Consider the following 23,918-nt stretch of genomic DNA (forward strand, 5'->3'; position numbering starts at 1 on the left):
CGAGGGGGGCGTGGCACACACGAGGATCGGACGAGCCGGGCGTGACATAATTGATAGCCCTAACAATTGCTTACCTCGACAAAGTAGCTCAACTCGATAGAACACTGGTACAGTCAACATTAGTTACGTTAACTAGCAAGATAAGCCAAGTTCTCTATTTAAAACAGGCTTATTTGGTGAGGTAAAATCGATCATTGTCAGTTTCCAAGGAGATGAACTCCCGATGTTTTCATTCTCATTTTATCATGAATAAATTTTGTCTTTCTGAGACTAATTCGCCACTTAGCCTGTGTGGTTTGTTATTAGGCTAATGTTAATGCATAAGAAGGTCTAACATTATGCTCTGAAAAAACATTACTATAAGTGAAACCTATAGGGGCAACGTAAAAACAACTAGCTAGCAAATAATAAGCCCTATTATTTGAATTTTAGTGGTATTGATTCTGCACTCCACAATTTCATATTTATGGGCATTTCTAGAAGCCCAGATACTGTTTTGTTAAATATAGATTAGATTTTATTCACAGACACACTATGAGGAAAAGGAAAAATGGAGATCATGTTTTGGTGGTAAAAGAAGAGTAAGTAGGAAATATTAGTGTTAAGAGCTACAGAACATTACACTAAAAGTATATGTGCAGTTTTGCAAACTGTTAATGTGTATGAAGGAAAGTGGTGGTCAGCAGAAGGCAGGAGAGGCACAGGAGCAGGAAGATGGCAGGATGAGGACAGTGTGCAGGACAGTGAGCAGGCAGCAGGAAGATAGCAGGATGAGGACGGTGCGCAGCACAGTGTGCAGGCAGCAGGGAGATGGCAGGATGAGGACAGTGTGCAGCACAGTGTGCAGACAGCAGGAAGATAGCAGGATTAGGACGGTGTGCAGCACAGTGTGCAGGCAGCAGGGAGATGGCAGGATGAGGACGGTGTGCAGGACAGTGTGCAGGCAGCAGGAAGATGGCAGGATGAGGACAGTGTGCAGCACAGTGTGCAGACAGCAGGGAGATGGCAGGATGAGGACGGTGTGCAGGACAGTGTGCAGGCAGCAGGAAGGTGGCAGGATGAGGACAGTGTGCAGGACAGTGTGCAGGCAGCAGGGAGATGGCAGGATGAGCACAGTGAGCAGGCAGCAGGGAGATGGCAGGATGAGGACAGAGTGCAGGACCAAGAGATGAGTTAGAAATTAGGCTGAGCTTTAAGATCTACTGTATCATCAAGACAGATTTTAGCCTAATAGGCAAATATTCATTTCTGAAGGCTGTTGGAGCTGGGGGGACTGAGAGGGCAGGAATAACACCAGACTGCTGGACCAGACCAGGCTGTTTGTAAATGTATAGGCTTATTACTTTTACTAGTATACTTCTTCTAGGATAATTCTTGGGAGTTAACAAAACCAAAATCTTTTGAATTGGGATAAGGATAAAGAGATCTTCTGTATTAATTCTCATTTTGTCGCAAGTCCAGACCATGACCGTGTGTTGCATACATGTTAGTAAACATTCCTAGCACATCTTGCACTCTTAACATTGATCCTGGTTGCGACTATTCATATTGACGCGGTAGCGGACCATAATGGTCATAGAATTACCCCAATTATGGAGGGGTAATTCGCACTCTGCTTGCAGCCTTACAAGTGTTATGTGCAATAGGCTGGGATCCAACTCCTCCCCAGTGAGCCGCCAATAAAATGAAGGGACACTGAGGGCCAGAGACTGCAAGTTCTCCATGGTTAGTGGGCTCCTCTGGAAGTTAACGACCAGAAGGGAGATGAACTTGTCCTCCACAAATTCATGAACTGGGACAAAATGGAACACAGAGAGATATATAAGAACATGGGCTCTGACAATAACTGGATAAACACTGTACTACAAAATAAGTTTAACATGAGTCTAGGGGCTTCAGATTGTCAGATACTGTAAATAAAATATGAGAATTACTGATAAAGCCAAGATAGCTAAACCAGAATACAACATTCATGAATACGCTTACTCCCACCCAACATCACATCACATCAACAATGACACAGATACTGTAGTTTTAAAAATTGTTGTAAGATAAAGTGATTACAGAAAATAGATGAACAAATTAGGTAATATTAATGAAATTATTAAAATGTGCAGATTACTAGACATATTTGTCAGTCAGACATATTTTGCTTTTTTAAGAGTGGAAGGAATACATTAAATCACGATTATATTTTGTGCTTAATAATAGAAAAAAAGTTTTTGAATTTTACATCATTATAAATGAGAACTATATGTGATTACTAATTACTGTCAACTAATTTCCTGTCTGGACTTTTTTCCCCTCATTGTTAAAAGTCATTATATGTCAGGGTGCCAGTCAGTGGAAGCACACAGACACGTTGGCCAGCTGTCCTATTCATTCAGCACCAGCCCATCAAGTAGAGAATTCAGCACCACGGACAGTGACCTGTGTTACTATGACATCAGGTTCCTTCATTGGATCTATATATTTTTCTAGAAATAAATAAATGGCTCTGTTGTAGAAATTTTCAGCCAGAGACTTGGTTCCTATATGACAAGAAGATTTTGTTTTTACTCAGACTAAGAACCTACAGAAAATCAGCTCTGCATGCGATCTCCGCTTTACTGCTCGATCAGGGCATCAGCAAGTGCATACAAACAACTTCTCAGGACAGTTATAGGGCCTCAGGAGGAGTTGAATTGCTGTGTAATTCAGACATACCATTGTCTAAGACTTGTAGTAAAACATTCTAAGCACGTGGGCATATTTAGACAAAGTAGTACGGTACCTGTGTCAGAATCCGTACCTGCCGTGTCCTGTTCTCTCTTCTTTGTCCCCATTTGATCAGCACATGTCACTGGCCATCCTGTTCTCTCCTCTGTCTTGTAGCCCCTTAGCCTGTAGTGTGTTTGCCTGCTCCTCAGGCCTCCATGTGGCTTAACGAGCTAAGTGGTTGGCCACCGTTCCTGACTCCCCTTTTGGTTGTGGGTTTTGAGGATATCAGTGGGTTTATGTTTTCATGATGGTCCCCCAGGCCACCATGCAGCTCAGCCTTTGAGTCCAACTATAGTAGTAATCAGGTGATTCTCAATCTACTAGGACTGTATAACAGGATTCTCCACCTATTCTACCTTTACTCCTTCAGCAGCACACATGAGAGTCAGATCTAGTTTATACAAATTTCATCCTGCCAAATTTACCAGACAGGAGGTGGACACTGCAAATGTACAGATTAACTGAATTGGTTTGGTAAATGTTTGTGATGTGGAAGTTCTTCTTGATGTCTGTTTGCATCCCGTCCACCAGCAGCTGCATGAGTTGTTGCTCCCAGGGGGAATCCCACTCTTGGTCCGCTGGGGGGTCCATCCCACTGTAGCTGGAGTATGCTGCCACCAGTCGTTCGCTGTAGCACTTACAGGATTTCCCAGGCTCCTGTTTAACCTGATGCAACTTGGTCCAGTCCATGCATCAGGGGAACTTCTCTGATATTCTCTGGCAGATTCTTTGCAGCTGTGTTTTATATTGGGTACTTGTCACAGCTAAGTAAGGGGTTGTTGCATCAAAGTCCCCTTTCATGTCAAAATAACCCCGTTTTAGGGTTTTGTTGAGCAACTGGTCTAATTTGGATGCAGAGGTGACCATGGAAGGCCCAGTCTCTGAAGGGCTGCTGTATAGTGAGGCCTGTTCTGCCTGGTATCTGGCAGGTCACTGGCAATGTCCTCCAACTCCTTCATCTACAAGGTTGGGAAATCAGAATGTTAACTCCCCCTTGTGGATTAGGACATACTAACGTAGGGGCAAGAAGTTCTGCTGCCTCCACCTGCTGCCTGAGTCTTCAACCAAGTCCAAAACAAAAGTATACAATGTTAGGAAGGCTAACTTTAATGGTATGAGACTGAAGCTAGAAACTGTAAACTGGATGGTTACTGTTGAAGTGGCATGGGAATTTTTTAAAAGCACATTGTTGCAAGTGCAAGAGGACTTCATACCTGTTTCCAGCAAAACTAAATCTAGGAAACTGCAGCCAAGGTGGTTTACTAAGGAAATTAAGAATAAAGTCAGGAGGAAAAGGGCTCTGTTCCACAAATGGAAAATAACTAATGATTTCAAAACTAAACAGGAGTATCTAAGTCTACAGGTTGAGTTAAATATAACATTAGACTCGCCAAGAGGAATGTAGAAAGGAAGATTGCATTGGAGGCTAAGGATGACAATAAAAGTTTCTTCCAATATTTTAACTCCAAAAGAGCTCTAAAAGCTGAAATCGCTAATTTGCAGGATAGTAATTGAAAATAAAATTGATATAGTAAATGAGTTTAATGATTATTTTACACGGGTGTTCACAGTAGAGAACACGAGTAACTTACCACCATTTAGTACGAATACAGCGTCGTCTATGAGCAATATATGTATAACTGAGGCTGATGTGGTACAAAGCCTAGCTAAGCTCAAAATGAATAAATCACAGGACCCTGATGGCATCTTACGTATAGTTTGAAAAGAGATGAGGGATATTATTAGCCAACCTTTAACTTTACTATTCCAGAAATCCTTATCTGTGGGAGTGGTACAGTACCTTCTCACTGGAAGCATGCTAATATAATGCCCATATTTAAAAAAGGGGATAGAAGTAATAAAGCAAACTATAGGCCAATCAGTTTAATATGCATAACTGTAAAAGTAATGGAAGCTACAATCCAAGTGAAAATGGTTGATTACCTGCATTCGAATAACATCCTGAGGGATAGCCAACATGGATTTAGGAGAGATAGATCCTGTTTAACTAATTTACTTGAGTTCTTTGAGGAAGCTACAAGAGAAATTGACCACAAAAAGGCCCACAATGTGATCTTCTTAGATTTCCAGAAGGTCTTTGATGTTGTCCCCCACAAATGGCTTTTGCTTAAGCTCAAAGGATTTGCAGGGATTTTTAGAGTTGGATGTCTCGAGACCGGTCCATTTCAGGGAAGATGATATCATACAGTGTCATTTGGCTAGTACTACTACAATAGGACATGATGCAATTTCAAGTTTTAAGACGCATTAATTTCAAATTCTATACATTTAACGCCATCCACAACCTCGCTCCTCCATACTTCTCTGATCTATTTCACATTGCTACTCCCTCTCGTTCCCTCAGGTCTTCCTCCTCTATTCACCTCATTGTCCCTTCTGCCCACCTTGTTTCTCTGGGGAGCAGGGCATTCTGTTGCTCTGCTCCCCGACTCTGGAATTCCCTACCAAAAGAAGAAGAAGAAACTCCTTTTCTCTTTTTAAATCTAAACTCAAAACGCATCTGTTTAAAAGTGCCTACTCTCTGTGAATTCTTTTAGCTTTTTATACTGTTTTAGTTTTGTAATTTGTTTTTTATTCTGATTGTTCTTATTCGTCATGTAATTCTGTGCAGTGTCCTTGTGTGCTCTGAACGGCGCCTTTAAAATAAAATGTATTATTATTATTATTATAAACTTTGTTTTTCAATTTTCTGTAACACCTCCCCCTTCACGCAAAGGTGAAGACCGTCCATTATGAAAATGGCGACAGAGGTGCAACCAGAAGCCCCTCGTGGTTGCAAAACAGATTGTTGAGTGCTGTGATAATCATGAGACTCGGTGCGGAGCTGAACTCAGTTCTTTTAATGACAACGACCAGAGGAGAGCGACATAACAGTGCCTGGTAACATGTTGAGAGAGAGCGCTTAACCTCTGCGCATGTGTAAAGTAAAGACTACGGTACCTGTGAAGGTTCAATATTACTGTGTGCACAGTCAATATTCTACATCCCCTTTCTTTAGCTCATGCCCATTACCATAAAACATAGGGCAGCCAAAGCAAATTAAAAGTATGACAACTGCATCCCATGCTCTCAAGAGCAGTGTAACAAATAACCAGATTATTTTAATGCATAAAGCAAAATAATGATAATTATCATACTAGGAATTAACAAATTAATCATAACATATTATCAAAATGCAACCAAGCTATGAACAACAACATATTAACTCAGCAAAGAGACCTAATCTCTGTATTTAGGATTGGGTTTACTGACACGGCCCGAGTGTGATCTGTAGAGATTGTCATTTATGGCCAAGGATGAATCAGTAGTTGGAACTTGGACCCTAGGCTGTCCAGAATCCATTTCCTGTTGTATCTGTCTGGTAGGAGTGATACACCCTTCTGAATTGGGGTTACTGTCCTGATACTCAGCGTCATGTGGATCAGACTGAGTTGGGGCAGGCTCAGCCACAGGTAATATGTGTCTCCTGTTTCTGCTGTAGGTTTGTCCATCTGACTGGATCAGGTATGATCTGGGCTCATTGCATATCTCTTTAACAGTTCCTGTGCGGTCATAACCTTTTGATGTTTGCAGCCTGACGACTTGTCCTTCCATCAGTGGCTGGAGAGGTCGGCTTGTCCTGTCATAGTATAGCTTCTGTGCATGTCTTTTGTCGAGAAGTTGAGCCATTACTTCTTCAGGATGGCATGTAGCAGGTGCAAGTAGTATCTTAGAGAGAGGAAGTGTGGTACGAGTCTGTCTTGACATAAGTCTGTGCGCAGGAGATCCAAGTATCTAAAACTGAAAATGCAGTAGCATTAGCCATTTGTGAGGAGACATCGTCTACTGTGCGCATTGGGTGATGTGGCCTTTTTAGAGCAGTGTTAAGGTCTTTTGGATTGATGCATATTCTGATCTCCTGTTTATCTTTTTTGTTGGTGGCAACCATGGAGGATACCCAGTCTGTAGGTTCCGAGACTGGTGTGATAACACCTAACTCTTGCATCCTGTCCAATTCCGCCTTAACCCTGTCTTTCATGGCTACAGGAATGCGGTGAGCAGGGCGAACTACTGGTCTCACCTCTGGGTCGAGTGTCATTGAGTATGTAACTGGTAGCTTTCCTAATTCATCTGAAAACAGGTCATTATATTCATTTCTGATTTGCTGGGAGAAATCTAGAATTGTGTTGCTACTGACCTGGTGAACTTCTTTGCTGAGTGACACAAGCCCCATCTCCAGGGAGGCACTTAGTCCAAGCAGTGGCAGTACATTCTCATTGATAATGTAGAAGGGTACATTATATTGTTTGGCCCCTAGGTGGCAGCATAGGTCAACAAATCCAGCAGTTTTAATTTTGTTTCCACCATATGCTGCAAGGTTGGTGGGCTTACTGCAGGGCTTTAATTGTTCACATCTCCTCACTTGTTCAAAAATCCCTGCTGAGAGAACATTGCATTTGGCACCCGTGTCAACTTTCATTTCAACAGCAGTGTCATTGATTTGTACTGTAGCAAAGGCTTTGTCCTTGTCATGACTTTGTCCATTGGTAGAATCAACAGGTAAATCCACTGAAATGCCATTGACATAGTAAGTCTCATCATCATTAGACTCTGTGCTTTCAGTAACCACCTGGTGGACAGATCTCCTCGGCCTTTGTCTGTCAAATTGAGGCTTAGATCTGCAACACTTCCTGAAGTGGTTCATCTTTTTACACGCGTTACACTGTTGACCAAAAGTGGGGCATTTGTTCCTCTTTGCCACGTGACTACTACCGCAATTACCACAACTAGTAATGAATTGTGTGGTGTTATTGTTTTGTCTGCTATCAAACTTTGCATTGTCATCGTCCCGCCTTTTCGCGTACGTAGTCTGAACAGCGTCCTCATTTGTGACGCGGCTGAGTGATGACATTAAGGTTTTATTGTGTTCCTCAGTCATCTCATGGATCTGGCATATTGATATGGCCTTAGCGAGGGTCAGATCACTATCACGCAACAGCACTTTCCTGAGGTGGTCATTAGTAATGCCACAGACCAGCCTATCCCTGATAAGCTCCTCACCAAGCTCACCAAAATTGCAACTCTTCGCTTTTATTCTCAAATCACTCACATACAACTCAATAGTCTCACCAGCCCTTTGCTTACGTGTGTTGAATTTGTGTCTCTCCATAGTGACATTTGTTTGGGGATTGCACATTTCACGAAACTTTCTTTTAAGGCATTTGGGGTCCTCCTTGGATTTCGCGGGAACCAAGACGCGTCCATCTTCTCCGTCTTCTCCAGGGGACGCCCCTATCTCTAGTGCATACACAAACGAGCGTTCATGCTCGATGGCTTCGGGTCTGGCCAGGTTCAGGAGAACGTAGGCTTGAGTCCGGCTTGTCCGAGTGAACCGTTGCAATAAAAATGTCGTATTCCTGCTCAAATACACGTCAGTTCTCCGCTACGTTGCTATCAAAAACTAGTGGACCGGGTCATCTTGCGAAAGAAGAAGAAAAAAAAAAAAAAGCACCGTGGTTCCGAACACAATGTACTCACAATATCTGGTATTCCATGTAGCGTTATGGTCAGTTGCCATCATTATGGTCCAAGACTTCTGACACCATGTTGAGTGCTGTGATAATAATGAGACTCGGTGTGGAGCTGAACTCAGTTCTTTTAATGACAACGACCAGAGGAGAGTGACATAACAGTGCCTGGTAACATGTTGAGAGAGAGCGCTTAACCTCTGCGCATGTGTAAAGTAAAGACTACAGTACCTGTGAAGGTTCAATATTACTGTGTGCACAGTCAATATTCTACACAGACCATCGGCATCCAAATTTGTATTGAGATGCCCAAAGCTTAGTAACTTGTGTTGGAATTATTAGCTCAGGTAAATTTTAATATCTCCACCAATATATTTGAAATTAATTAAAGTTTAATTAATTATTATTTAATGCTGATTATTAACCAATTGTTATGCTGAATACATCCACTTTCATGGTAACCACTGACCAGAATAGGAATTGGGAGTGATTGTCTCTCTATGAAATCGGATCCTGGACTTCCTTACTGAGAGACCTCAGTCAGTCCGTATCAGGAGCAGCACTTCCAGCACCACCACGCTGAGCACTGGAGCCCCACAGGGCTGTATGCTCAGTCCACTGCTGTTAACTCTGATGACTCATGACTGTGCAGCAATATGCAGTTCAAATCACATCATCAATATCAGGCTGATGACAAGACTGTGGTGGGTCTCGTCAATAAAAATGGCGACTCAGCATACAAAGGGTCCCGGCAGACCAATGCTGATGACTCCTGGGACCAAGTCAACAGAGCAGCTGACGTCATTGTGATTACCCCTCATCCCAGGATGCCACAGGAGGCCTGCTACTGACTGGAGGGACAGTTTCAGATGATCACTCCTCCCCAGGAGCTACCCCACCTGATTTAGAAATTTATAATGAATCTCTTTCCTAGTAGCTACTGGAGCCGCTCATTCCCTACTCTGCACAGACCCCAAGAAATATCCGTTAGGTAAAACTGTTATAGCTACTGGTGTATCAGGAACTCCCCCCTCAAAACCATTTACCAAACCACTTTGGGTAACCTGTAAAGAATTAGGGATTGGAGTATTCACTCATCCATTTGCAGTGTCCACCTCCTGTCCAGTAAATTTGGCAGGAGGAGATTTGTTGTGTAAACTAGGCCTGACTCTCATGTGGGGAACCCCATGCTAACTGGCAAACTCCACATGCACAGACCAGGGGCTGGGAATCCAACCCCATCTTTCGAGGGCTGAGGCTGCAGAGAACCACTGAGTGACCTTTAATGTGACAGGCCTTTTAATATACAGTACCAGCAGAAGTCTGGACACACCTACTGAAAATCATTTGTTTTCCAACAGTGACCGTAAGAACACCTCAAGGTTGTGTAGTAAGTACTATCTTGTGAAAAAGCAAAGAGATGGAGTGCAGCGAAACCTCGCTTTAGAAAAAAAACCTTTGTGGTTATTCTAGTTAGGCAGAGAGACTGAGCTGAGGACCTGATGGCTATGTGGTTTTCGCTCACTGAGACGTGTGACACAAATACCCTGTTTTCAGTTGGTCAGTCTTCCTGTAAAATGCAGAGGTGAGACTGCTAGTGGAAAATTACTGACTGCAGTATCAACAACACACTTAAACAGCAGGACAAAGAAAATGTTCCACAAATGTAAGAAATCCGTATGCTACTGACATGCCTTAATGTTTATGTAGAGGTTTATTTATAATATGTTGATTTATAATATGCAGTGATATCTGCTGCCTCCTTTGTTTTAAAGAAATCAGTATTTCATTTTACATTCAAACTCAATTCAATATGTCTACCAGACCTGCTTTTCCAGTGTTGGGAGGGTGGCATTCTTAGTAACACAGCTAGTCATTTATTTTTGTGGGGGGGGGGCATTCAGGGCCCCCTGTTACATCAGCACTGCTTTATATTTTTGCTATTACACTTTGCACACTCCCATTTCCACCAGCCTGCACCTGCTTACAGAGAGGAGGAAGTCAGCAGGGTTTTCAGAGGACAGAAGGTGACAAAAGCTGCTGGCCCAGATCAGGTCTGTCCATCCACCATGTAGCAGTGCAGTGAACAACATGCACCAGCCTTCACTGGCATCTTTAATAGATTGCTGGACATCTGCTCTGTTCCCTCATGCTTTAAATCGTCCATCATCATCCCAGTCCCCAAAACACGAAGGTCACGGGAGGGGAGTAGCTTGAATTTCTGGGCCCCCTGACACAATGCCTCTGTCAAGTTGGGGGGGGGGCGGTGGGTTATGAGTCCCCATGAGTTATTATATATTTTTTGTATTCAGGGCCCCCTATAAAGTGCAGAGCCCCCTGAATCTGCCAGGGCATCCATTCCCCAGGACTTAATGACTACAGGCTAGTTGACCTGACTGCTGTGGTCATGAATGTGTCTGAACATCTGGTCCTAGTCTGTCTGAGCACGATCACAGGCTGCTGAACCCCGTGCAGTTTGGGTATGGAGTGATATGACATGGTATATTCCGGCTTCCCAACAGGCCACACACCAGCACCGGAGGTCTGTTTGTGGCCCTTAGCCCTGCCTTCAATGCCATTGTTCCTGATTTGCTGCAGGTTAAACTCTCCCAGCTTGCTGTGCCAGACTCCATCTGCTGGTGGATAACAGACCTCCTGACAAACAGGAGACAGCATGTCTACTTAGGAAACTGCAGGTAGACAGTCTAGTGGTAACAGTGTAAACATTCATTTATACATACTTGTACATGGCCTTGAATTGTCTTGCATGTTGCATGTCACACCGGAGACTCACCCATCAAGACAAATTCCTTGTTTATTTAATACCTTTCTGATTCTAACTCCAGACACACAGAGTGGAGGGCAGGGCTGGCCCTGCCTATAGGCGACACAGGCGATGGCCTAATGTGACGTTTGATTAAGGGACGCAAAACAGTAAAAAAAAAAATAGAAGAAATACCTCTGATTACAGATGTGAGTTAGGCAGTTAGCACCCAGATTCCCTGTGCTACTGAAATTATTTTTAATGTAAATGAATTGACAAAATTTAAAACTTTTCCCTGCTTGTGAGCTAAGAGGGAAGGTCTGCTCTGAAAATCCTTGCTTAGATTGTCTCTTTTAAACTCTTGCACAGTTCAAAACTCCAGAGCCGCTCATACCAACTTATCACTCTCCCACCGGTATACAGGAAATGACGCATAACCTACACATATGAAACAGTTAAAATAGAGGCAAAATACTCAAAGGAAACAACCCTTAATCAAATAAAATTCTTTTGCATTCTCAAATGTAAACAATATTAAATATAACTTAATGTTAGAAAGGAAATTAATCAAAAACAGATTAAATCTATTGAAAATGAAGCATTGTCATGCCAGCCAATGGTAATAAGAATGGAACCAAATTACATTTAAAACAAAGTTTTACAACTGAGAGCACAGATACATAGGTGGTGTTTGGCCTTTGTGATAATGGGGAAATGTGATTCTGCATTTGCCACCAGGAAAGTGGGTTTTCGCTGGCAGCAATCTCTGCCACGCCCTTGTGCCTCTGCACTTCATGGGAAAGTTTTTCATCAGGTGTTTTTCATTTGGTCTCCCCCAGCGTCGCTCCCATTCCTCCCTGCCACACCTGACCCTCTTCTCTCACTTTAATGCTTAAAAGGAGGTTGCCCAAGTCTGTTTTTCGCTTTTTGGGACCTGCTTGTTCTTCAGGATGACTGTACTCCACTGGTGCTTGTGTTAAGTCCACCACACTGTCAGCTTCCTTCATTAGCATTTCCATTCCCTCCTTCTCCTTTGATACAAAGATGTTTTTGAAACTCAACGGAACCGATGAAGTCACCGATGTATCGCAGACGCACGTCATATATCTAGCGGGCTAAATATCTGGACCTGTCAGCGACTCCAAATCCTGTAGGTGTGAAAGGTGCTGTGACTGACAATGAGCGCGGCGACAAGCCACAGCCAAGGAGACACGGGGTGAGGTGAGAACTGGGGGAGGAATTTAAAAAGATGTTAAAAGTTCAGTTTGTTTAGGAACTGTTCTTAGTGTTCAGGGATACACACACACACACACACGTGTGTGTGCAAAGGTCATCTTGGAGAGAAGTACCTTCCTGAAACTAAACCGATAGAAATAACCTGACACATAACACACAGAATCTTAATGCTGAGTCCTAAATGACACACTAATGTGTCCCCCACATGAGGCCCCCACAAGCCCTCAATGTCTAAAGTGGAGTTAAAATAGAGGGGAAGGGAGCCGCGCCATCCAGCTGTGGGCTGCCGAAGCAGCCGACCCAGGACCTGCACAGCTCCCCCCGCCCTCCAATGCCCTATGTGAAAGAGTGGTGTGACATGAATGTATGTCTAAAGTGCAATTAAAATAATAAAGGGGGGGTGAGTGGCTAGTCACCCTCCCCCTTCCCTCTGTGTGATGCAGTGTGATGTTGTGGGTGTGGTGTCTAAAGTGGGATTAAAAGAGTTGGGGGGTGACTAGCTGATCACCCCCTAGTACCTATATGTAGTCTGGTGTAGGTGGGTGTGGGCTGGGGGGGGGGGCAGTGGGGAAACGCAGCAGGGCAGCGGGCATCAGGCACGACATGCCCGGATGCGCAGCACCAACACCCACGGGGGCACCACCGTCCCCCGCCGCATCACCCCCGCCCAAACCCGAGGGGGGTATCCGGAGTCTCATCTGTGCAGGCCTCGCCGATGAGCCACTCTCACACAGACACCCACATTCACCAGACAGACTGACCTGGGACCTGCACCCTCTGTGTCCTGCCCCGGTGCCCAACCTCCCAGAGGCCAACATGCCCAGGGGCTCCCAGAGCGACACCCTAGCCAGTCCCACATGGGAAGGGGTGCCCAGGAGGACACAGGCCCCCCTGGCACGGACGAGGCCCCCACCCCAGCAGCGGGCCGGCCAGAACCCCGAACTCCACCCTGCACCTGCAAGGCCCTGGCCGCCCGGCCCCCCCCGCGCGCCCACCGGGTAGACGACCCCAGCCCCCCCACCCCGCCAACCCAGGACCGACCCACAACCCCCAGCTTAGGACTGTCATTGAGAACAAATAGTTAATTTTGGGTAGAACCATCATTTTAATTGTGGCCACCCTCCCCATGAGTGATATGGGCTGGGTTTTCCACCGTATAAGGTCATCTTCTATTGTTTTAAGAAGTGGAGTATAGTTTAATTTTTGCAGGTCTGACAGCCTGGGGGAAATATTAATATATATTTGATATTTCCTGATTGTAATGTAGTAGTGGGTGCATTTTGAAAATTTTGGTCAAAATTTTGTCAACTGTGGATTTTGACCAGTTGATGGAATACTCAGAAATTGATGAAAATCTTTCTATGACTGAAATTGTGTGAGATAGGGAGGATTGAGAGTTAAGGAAAATTAATACATCATCTGCATAAAGACTGATCTTATGAAGCTCATTTTTAATTTGAATACCTTTAATATCTCTGTTTTGTCTTATAGCGGCTGCTAGATGTTCGATAAAAATAGCGAAGAGAGAGGGGGAGAGTGGGCAGCCTTGTCTAGCACCCCTCTGGAGAAGAAAGCTTGGTGAAGTTTGGTCGTTTGTCCTGACTGATGCATTAGGAGAGCTGTATAGAATTTTAATCCAGTTAATGAAAGATGATCCAAACCCAAATTTATTTAGTGTTGCTAAAAGAAACGCCTTTTCTGCATCTAAAGAGATAATTGTAGCTTCTAGTTTAGTGATGGTAGAGTAGGCTATACATGAATATATCCTCTTCTACACTAGTTTATGCATAATATGACAAATGCAGATCCTGTGAATAGCTAAAATAAAATAGAATAATTGTACCTTAAAACAGCAAAAGTTCATATTGTTTTAATACAATAACTCTAAACACACAAAATGAGTAGCTGCTTCCAAAAATATAACCATAAGCTTACAGATTGTAAAACTTTTTTCTCTTTGAACTATATAATTTTGCACACAATTATCCAAATCAATGAATGATTCCTACCAGTTTACCCAAACTTCCGAAATTAAGCTGAATTTCATTAACATACACAAAATATAATAGATTATTATTTACAATTCATTCCCTAACATTGATAAATGTATCAATTTAAATGAAAAGTTGCATAGTTTATATTACATTAAGTAATGGAAAAACAGAATTATAAAAGTAATTTTCTCTGAGTATGGTTTGACCCACTTGTTTCATTTCACATGTTTCGAGTGAACTGTCAGGCTTAAAAACCAATGGAAAAGGCATTCCTGAACAGCTAATATGTAGAAAGTATCATTGTATCATTCTTTGTTGCTAAGTAAGAAGTGACAAATTAACAGATAAAACATCACAGGCTCTATTCTATTGCTACATGACAGAATTAGATTAATGGCAGATATCAGATTGTAGAAATCATGCAAATATTTTTTTCAGATCGAACATATTGATTAAAAAGTGAAAATGTGAAAATTGTCTTTTGCAAGGTATCAGCTTCTACGATAACAGCATAAGCTGAATGAAAATTCCTCCAAAGGAATTTGTAAAGTACTCACTGGCTACGATACCTTGACTGCGGCATAGCAGAGGGTGAATATCAGCAGAGCACAGAGGAGAAGTCCAGCTCTTATAATGGAGAGACAGATAAGCACCATCATCTCTGAAGAACAATGGAATCCTGGAGAAAAAAAAAGTCTAATGTAACTGGCATGATGAAACTGAGATGATGTCACACTGCAACGATAATAATGGATTTACACTCTCATTTCTGACTGCTGGATCTTTTTGCATTTGGATTTTTAAATGATTTCATTGACTCATTTTAATGCTTACCGTCTATATGCAGCTGTGTGCCGTTCCCAAACAGCATTTCCCCACACATGGCCACAGCGCAGTAGTAAGTCCCAGCATCAGAGAGGCTGAGGTTCCTCTTGGGGAGGCTGTAGACACAGCTCCGTGTAGGAGATCCAGCCTCAGGGCTCTTCTCACACTCATCACTCCTGTTTCCGTGGCTGTAAATGACTCCTGGAAGGGATTCTCCTGATCCATGTCTGAACCAGTAAACACTGTGTTCTCCTGCACAGCTCCCAGTATATACTGTACACTGCAGGCTCACAGAGTCTCCTGGCTGCACTGTGTCAGACACAGGCTGCTGTACCACAGTCCTGCTGTTGGAGTCTTTACCTGAAAAGGAAAATGTTTATGATGACAACCCTTTGAGAGAAACAATGGAAAATACCGTTCATCAAAGTTCATCAAATGCAGTTTCCCTCAAAGATTTTTATTGCTGATTTTAGAAAGATTTGGGAAATGTGATGTTCTTGTAGCTGTCCAACAAATCAGTAACTTTTTGGAGAACAGTTGAAATTCTTGTCTCTTTATAATGTATTACTGTTTATTAGTATATATTAACAGTAATTAACAATATTACAGTAATTACAGTAACTGCACCTACATAATACCTGTATAATGGATTCATAAAACATTAATAAGCAGCATGAAAGTATACCTTGAATATCCTAACATACATTATCAGGTTTAATATACTGTACATTAATAACAATCAAACAATAATCAGGGATAAATGAGGAACAGGTGAGGCTCATTAAAGCCACACAACAGGGAACCAGGCATGCAGGGCGTGACAGTTTGTCTATTTTTAACATTAAAGAGAAAGTGCACATAGCAAAAGGAATTATTTTGTTTCTTGTAGTTGCTCCTATTTATTTTCTTACACATAGAAAAGTAAGTTTTTATATTCAACCATAATACTACAACAAAAAGCAAAAGATCATGGCAAATGCAATTATTCCAATACACATTATTACAATCAATATTATTACATCTAGTCAGCATAAAATCTTCAAAGGTTTCATGATTTCATTTATAATATTCTGTCCTGAAATCTTTTCCTGCTACACTGAAGACTCTCAGCATGTGCAGAGGAAGCTGCAGCCAAAGGGTTGGCATCCTCTGATAAACATGGTTGGCTCAGGTAACAGTGACATTCTGTGAAGCTTTCATGACAGGAATAGGGACTAGTTTGACTTTTGACTCAGGAAAAGAGTTTGGGACGTTTCTTAGGTTAGAAACTGCAGTCACTGCAGCCAACACTAACGTTTGAAGAGAGACACTCAGCTTTTCCTATGAGCAGATCCACCATGGTACACAAAATGACAGTTTCATTATTATTGTAGGTGACACTTCAAATGTTGCAATGACATTTTTATAACAACGATACATAACAATGATAATGTGTTTATGTGTGATTCATAATAGACTGTATAGTTAAAAGCTACATCTACAGTACATATATGAACTTATTTGAATCCAAATCATTTTTCATTCTACTTACTTAAATTCAAATATGAACTGCAATGCCACATTCTGTTTTTAACCACAATTCAAATTTAATTCAGATTAACAAAGTAACTGAAATTTAAGGGCCATTCTCAAATCAGTTCTGAATGGTGCACATCCCTGATTCTTTTGTTAAATCATATTTTTTTTCGGAGCAAACATACACTGATTGCTCGGATAAATAACATAAAAAATTATTTTCTTTTGTTGATTAAGATTTTTGCACAGTCCTATATTAGCAACTCAAACATTTTTTTAAATTTCTTTTAAAGAGACTGCAATGAGTAACATCTGTATAAAGAGAAGGTTAGGCTTTTGGCTGAAGATTGCTGACAGCAAGCAAGATGTAATAATATAATGCAGTGCATGTTCATGTATAAATGTATTAGGGTAGCATCAGGAGGGGTCCATCACAGCCCCGCCACCATCTCTTTGCGCTGCTGCCATCAGGAAGGCGCTACAGGACTATTTATGGCGGGAACAGCTTCTCTCCCAGGGCCGTTACCACACTGAGCCAGACACTGACATAAGCCCAGAATCCCACTGTTTCATCAGTACAGTTACTGTGCAGTGTTTTCATAAATAAAGGCACATGTCACTTTATGCCGCAGTCTTCTGTAGATTTTGTTTAGGTATGTATATCATATATTTATGTTTAATAATTATTATATTTAACATTACACTCATAACTAAAATCCACTTCACATAAGATGACACTTGCCTCCTATTAATTTGTATTTTTATATTTATTTTCACATATTTCAGCTATTTCTGTGCGTAATAACGATAAAAACATTGTAATTCTAATTGCAAAACTTTAAAAAATGTTTTTGTTTACTGTTGTTTAGAAAAACATTCATGGACCAAAGAACGCAATCTACAGCAACTATCTTTCTTAATTTTATTAAGCTCAACACAGCTCAACTCTCAGAAATGTTTGTCAGGGGACAATCTTATCAACACTATAAAAAAGCAAATATGAAAATAGTTGGAGTCTCATTTACCTGTGATTATGACAAAGGTCCCATTTCCAAATGCGATTTCATTAAAGAATACAGCAACACAGTAATACACTGCAGAATCTGATGGCTCCGCGTTGGAAATAGTGAGGTTAAAACTCCCCTTTGCATTCTGTAAGGAGTAACGTTTTATGTTTTTATATTCCTTGTAAAATTCAGCAGGTGAGTAGAGAAGTGATTTCGCCATGAGCTGGGGCTTCTGACCAACAGCTTGCTTAAACCAAACAGCTAAAGGAACATCTTCTGGACGGAAGCATGTCAGGGTCACACTGTCTCCATGCTGAACCCTCATCAGGAGACTGGGCTGAACAACATCCACAGCCAGTGCAGTGTCTGGAAAAACAGAAAAACACAAATGAATAAATAATCAAACAAACAAAGAAATAAATAAGACAAATACCATAATAGTAATCAGAATAACTATTACGTATGATGAAGATTTAATGGCCAAATACTTATTACACTAATCACATCATACAGGATATATAAAAATATTAAAATCCCACAAAAAATATTATTTAATATTTTAGGACCCTACTAATAAAAATGAGAAGACCAAAGAGTCTGAACATCTTTGTGGTTCCACTTGTTTAGAACAAACTGCTCTGCTGCTAAGTGAGAGGTCATGGTCGTGGTCGGGATGAAAGGGCAGGAAACAGAGAGGTACAAGATACACATCAGGCTGATCTGATTGGCTGTTCACACAGGAATTTAAGTAATAGTGAAAGGAATTCTAACCTGCACTTACATGATATTAATTAATTTACTCCTTGACAGCCAGTTAAAACGATAACAATTACATTCCAAATAAGATAAATAGAACAATTAGATAAAAATTACAGAGTAATGAAGTTCTTTGTACAGAGTCCTGAGACACTGTGAGAGCATTTGCTAATCATCTCCCTCAGACAAGCTCAGCACAGTCTCAGGCTCTTGTTATCAATCTGAGACCAGTGTTTCTCAAACCAGTCCTAGTGCATATATCAATTTCAACAGTACAAAGTTACATATTACTGTATGTACTGTAAGTTGTTGACAGACCATGTCATTGCGATACAGAAAAGAAAAAACAAGACTGGTTTACAGCACTGCATAGCATAAAGGGAAAAAATGAAAAATTAGAAATGCAAATAGAGGAAACAGCACTGAAACAGAACTATACATTAGGTGCTGTATAGAGAATTACAGTGCAGTCTTTTTAAACGTACTGACGTTCCCATCCATCCGCACACAGAATTTCATCCACATCACAATGGATATCTCCTCTTGCAAAGCAGCACAGAAAGAATCTTTTGTAATGTCTTATCTGCCTCTGCAGGCATCTGCTGTAATGTCCTCACATGCTGCATCCATGTCAGCCAGCAGGGTCATCTGAGTATGTGGCTGGCGATCGTAAGCCTTCCACCTCCATGCTGAGTAGAGCCCCTCAATCGGGTTAAGGAATGGGAAGTAGGGGTCACTCTATTGTCAGAAACTCAGTGTTGTGCCCTGTCAATACATGCTTGACAAATTAAGGTTCATGAGATGCACCTATGAGCTATAATAGATAACTGGTTGGTCATTGGTAGATTTAACCCTTCAAACATTCCCCTCCACTGGTGAAACTCAAGATTCACCAGAACACAGAAAACAGAGTAAAGCACATAGAAACGGAACCTCACCAACTCTCAAACGAAGAAGGTTGCGCTGGTAAAAGTGCCCCAGGGACTAAAATAGAGGGAGAAGTAACTAACTAATGGGCAACAGCTGGAAAAAAGTGGGACTAAAAATACAAAACACTGGCAAACTAATGATGAGGACTGAATGGGACTTTCTGGACTGGCTGGGATTCCCAGGTGGGCGTGGCTAATGTGATGTGGGGTTTCCTGGGAGGGAGGCGTGACATTGGAGAATTCTCCCTGGAACAATCCCTACAGGTACAATGCTCACAAAAAGTCTTGGGACACTTGCAAAGTTATTGGTTTCATATCAAAAGTCCATTGACAAGTAATGCTTAACATATCTGCACACACATTTTCTTTTTATTAAGTGTCATCTTTTGTTTGACTGACTCATTCAGGTGTGTTTTTGCCATTTTGCTATTAATTGGAATTGGAATTACTGGCTCCCAAAGAGATATTGAACACAAGTGTCTGGATTTTATGTTATTGCAAAGGGCGACTGTTACACTATGATGAAGGCAAACAAAATGGGTTTTATTACAAAATAACTAGACTAGAAAATAACTGGATAACAGGGGAATCATAAGAAGTGAAGAACACACAGGCAAACAGGAGCAGCAACATTAATGACAGGACTGAGAAGTACATTTATACAAGGCTAACAAGGGAGCAAATGAGAGGCACCTGAAGTGAGTAGCACAATAATAATAATTGCCACTTTTATTAATCCCTGGGGGGAAATTCTTTTTATGCCTCCCTCAACTTGTTCTTTGTAGAGCAAGCTGCCTATGGAGGGCAGCCACCTGTAGCGGTTCCCAGGGAGCTGGGGGTTGAGGGTCTTGCTCAAGGACCTGCAGATGTGCTAAGGCTGGGCTTGAACCAGCAACCTTGTGATTATAGGCACATGGCTTAGCCCACTGAGCCACATGCTGCTGCTGCAGGAAGGAGAGGTAAGGCAAACATGGAACATGCATTGTTCGTTATGCTACACTAGGGAGGAAACAGTAGGTTCAGGTGGGCAGGGTGTGGCGGGGATCTGTTTCAAAATTTAATCAGTTTTAGTTTGTACAACCCTTTGTAAACGTTGCAAGAGATCCATCAACCACTTCCTGAGCTATTGTCCTAACAAGAAAACCATCTGCTGTGGTGGCAGTGTCTGTCGAATTCCATGTGCAATACACTTTATGAAGATTTATATGTATGTAAAACAAAACATTTATTGATTCTATGAAACATACAGAAACAATTTTTGGTTTAAATAGTGATTTAACTGAGTAACTAGGCTGAAATTCTAGATAATTGTCATTTTAACAATTAATACTATCATTCACAATTTTTAAGCATGCGGTTGGATAAGAGATGGATGGATTGATATTGCATTATGCAACTACAGCTAGCCCCTGTCTTTACCTACATCACTAATATCTCTCTGTCCCTGTCCACTGTGCTTCAAGAAGACCAATAGGGTATGAGAAAAGCAGTGCTTCCTGACAGCGTCTTACCATAGTATCAATGAGAGTGTTCTTACAGTCGTACTATGGTATGATGGACCCACATAACAGGAAGTTAATACATTGTGAAGTCTATTAAGAACATCATTTGGACTGAACTGCCCTCCATTGACCAACTGTACCTTAACTGCCTCAGCAACAAGGTTCAGTCTATAATCCAGGACTTTGACCACCATCCACAAACTCTTCACCCCTTTACAATTTCTGTTGAAGTTTTTCTTTTTTATTGTATAAACCAACTAACCGGAAGTACACCAAAGAAAAAAAACTGTGGACACTAGATGGCAGTATTTCAACACTTCAAACATACATTGTCAAATTTCATTTCAACACTCCCACTTAATTTTACAATGGTTCTAAGACAAAAATTAAAGACAACTATGTTCAACTTTACAAATAAAATTTTTTTTTTTTTACTCAAACAAGCAAGCACCTTATTTCTTACCCTTTTGCATTGCTTGCAGAGTATTTGTTTTTGTTTTTGAACATAGAGTATTCAGTATTAACGCTAGACTTAAGGTAGCATTAAACAACACAAAGTCCAAGCTTTCTCCTAAAATACTCAAATTTTTGCTTTGCTAGTGGCTTGGTCAAGATATCTTTATTTTAATTTTCATAATTTAATTGAACTGAACTCTGGTAAGAAGAGGGAAAAATTTACCATTTGTTGTTTGCATTACGTGGCTACATATTTGGACCAAATGTGTTGAAGAGAGGTTATTATGTTTAAGGGTTGATTATTTGACGTCAGAAAGGGTAAATTGCATTTTTTGTTTTAAATGTTGGGTGTTGACGAAATAAAAAACATTTAAGAAGCCAAAATCATCGGGACAGCTCTGCAAAGTGAAGCTAATTAACATATCACAGCATGCTCCACAGGTATTGTAAATAGCCCCTGTGTGTGCTATTGTAAATACTTGTTTTGTTTTCCCTATTATCGCATGTGTGTTTGCATATGTCATATGTGAACCCTGTCCAATCCTCGCGTGTCTTTAGCCATTGTGTGAACTACCCACCATCTGTGCCTTACTGTCTGGCATCTGACTTCCCTGTATGCCTGTTGTGTGTGAAGGTGGCAGAGATGTTCACGAGTCATAAAATTAGAGTCCGAGTCAAGTCTGAAGTCTCTGACTTGCAGTCTGATTTAGTGTCCATTGTTATTTAAATTTGTCATTGCTATTTATTAGAAATGTAACCGCGTGTTTTTTTCTATTTATTTTTTTCTTTTTCCACAAATCTGTACTCAAACCTTTGTGGGGATCATCCATTCATTTTTATGGGCAAACCTCTGGGACAGCCAGGTAACGACCGGAGGGTGATGAGGGATCTGTAGGGAGAGAGCAGGGAAGGGGGCAGGAACAGGGACAGGGGGGTTCCGAGGGGTCGATAGGGAAGGAGGCCCCAAGGGGGCTTGTAGGGCAGGAGCCAGAACTGGTATGGCAGACATGGATCGTGTGCCACCATCTCCCTCTCCGGGAGATAGAGACACCAGTCGTCCCTCTCTTAGGCCCCTGTTGATACTGCAGGCCACCTTGGAACTTGGGACAAGGGTGGTCCATGTTCTGGATGGGGACTGGGATTGCTGGAGTGGGACTCAGGGCCAGACCTAAGTGATCCCACTCCAGGTCATCCATCTGGACTTCCTCCTGGACCACCCTCTCGGAGCAAGCAGCAGCTGGGAAGTCGAGCTTGAGGCTGGAGACTAGCAGAGATTTGGGCTGGGCCCAGGGCTGGAGGCTAGGGGAAAGTCGGGCTTGGGACTGGATGCTAGGGGAAAGTCGGGCTTGGGGCTAGATACTAGAGGAGAGTTGTACTCGGGGCTAGAGGTTAGAGGAGAGTCAGGCTTGGGGCTAGATACTAGAGGAGAGTCAGGCTTGAGGCTGTCGGCTTAGTTTGTGCCTCTGTGAGGCAAGTGAAGCTGACCCGGGGCACCTGTTGGGGAGAACAGCACAGCAGGGACCTCTGGCAGTGAGTGGAGCACAACTGGGGGAACCTGTGGGCAGCGAGCAGGGCAGAGCCAGGACGTCCGGAGACGGGTGTAATGGTACCAAATCCTTCGTTAAGGTGTATGAGTTACATAATGCTGCATCCTCAGTAACCAGGGACGGATTATGGGTTGTGTGGGCCCCTGGGCAAAATGTTCATGAGGGCCCAACCCCCCCCCCCCCCACCACCACCACCACCACCACAACCACCACAATTCAAGGACCCTTGGCATCCAAACGCCCTCCCTCCATGTTTCCATCAGAGGCCCTATAGGGTCAGGGGCCCTTGTAGGCAGAGGATCAAAGAATGTAGGCCCTATAAAATAGACAAACGAAAATACATTGTTGATAAGCGTTGCAAATTGTTTTGGGCTAGGGGCCCCACAGGCCCCCTGCACCCCAAGGGCCCCTGGGCAGCGGCCCCGCTGGCCCGGTCCGTAATCCGTCCCTGTCAGTAACACACAATTATTTTTAGTATGTTACCACTAGAGCTGGGCGATGAATCGATTTTATCAATTAATTTGAATTTTTTGTTTAAGACAATGTGCAGAATGAAAATCGGGATTCAAGTCAATTTATTGTAGCTTCAGGTTAATATCACTGAGTAAATGATGCTCACAAAATATTTTATGCTTTTTTTTAAAAAATCGTGAAGTACATTAAATTATAGCAAACCAGATCGCTGTCAAGGCTTCCCGCCCCTTCGGGAACCAGCAGACAGTAAAAAAATGTCAGCACGCATACATGCGTCAAGTGAGGAGCTCATCTTGAAAACCAGCAGTACTGTATGTGTCACCTCCGTCATTTGGAAGTGGCTTGATTTCGCTACGTCCGACAATGAACAAACTACTGTACACTGTAAAATTTGTTTCAAGTCGGTGGCTACTAAAGGTAACAGCACAACAAATTTATTTCAGCATCTCCGTCAGAAGCATGGACCAGAATGGCCTGAATGCCTAACTATGCGAAAAGCGCAAGCAAGTGACAGCTTCCAAAAACCCTCTAAAAAGCAAATAACAATAGTGGCGTCTTTTCGCGTTGCGTACCATAAGATAAGAAGGGACCCCGATGGAAATAAATTACAGATGCGGTTACATTT

General features: G+C 42.1%; 1 protein-coding gene across 1 annotated transcript; it reads right to left on the bottom strand.

The window, feature by feature from the left end:
* Positions 1-3,602: 3,602 nt before the first annotated feature.
* Positions 3,603-23,624, bottom strand: LOC140593189 (uncharacterized). Its single transcript, XM_072717095.1, has 7 exons — positions 23,616-23,624; positions 22,758-22,827; positions 22,366-22,536; positions 17,648-17,905; positions 15,117-15,467; positions 14,852-14,961; positions 3,603-3,719 (listed from the first exon to the last, which is right to left on the bottom strand). The coding sequence occupies exons 1-7, from the start codon at positions 23,622-23,624 to the stop codon at positions 3,603-3,605; spliced, it is 1,086 nt and encodes a 361-aa protein (XP_072573196.1).
* Positions 23,625-23,918: the final 294 nt, after the last annotated feature.

Source organism: Paramormyrops kingsleyae, chromosome 10 (assembly GCF_048594095.1).
Source record: "Paramormyrops kingsleyae isolate MSU_618 chromosome 10, PKINGS_0.4, whole genome shotgun sequence".
In the NCBI taxonomy this organism is placed as follows: domain Eukaryota; kingdom Metazoa; phylum Chordata; class Actinopteri; order Osteoglossiformes; family Mormyridae; genus Paramormyrops; species Paramormyrops kingsleyae.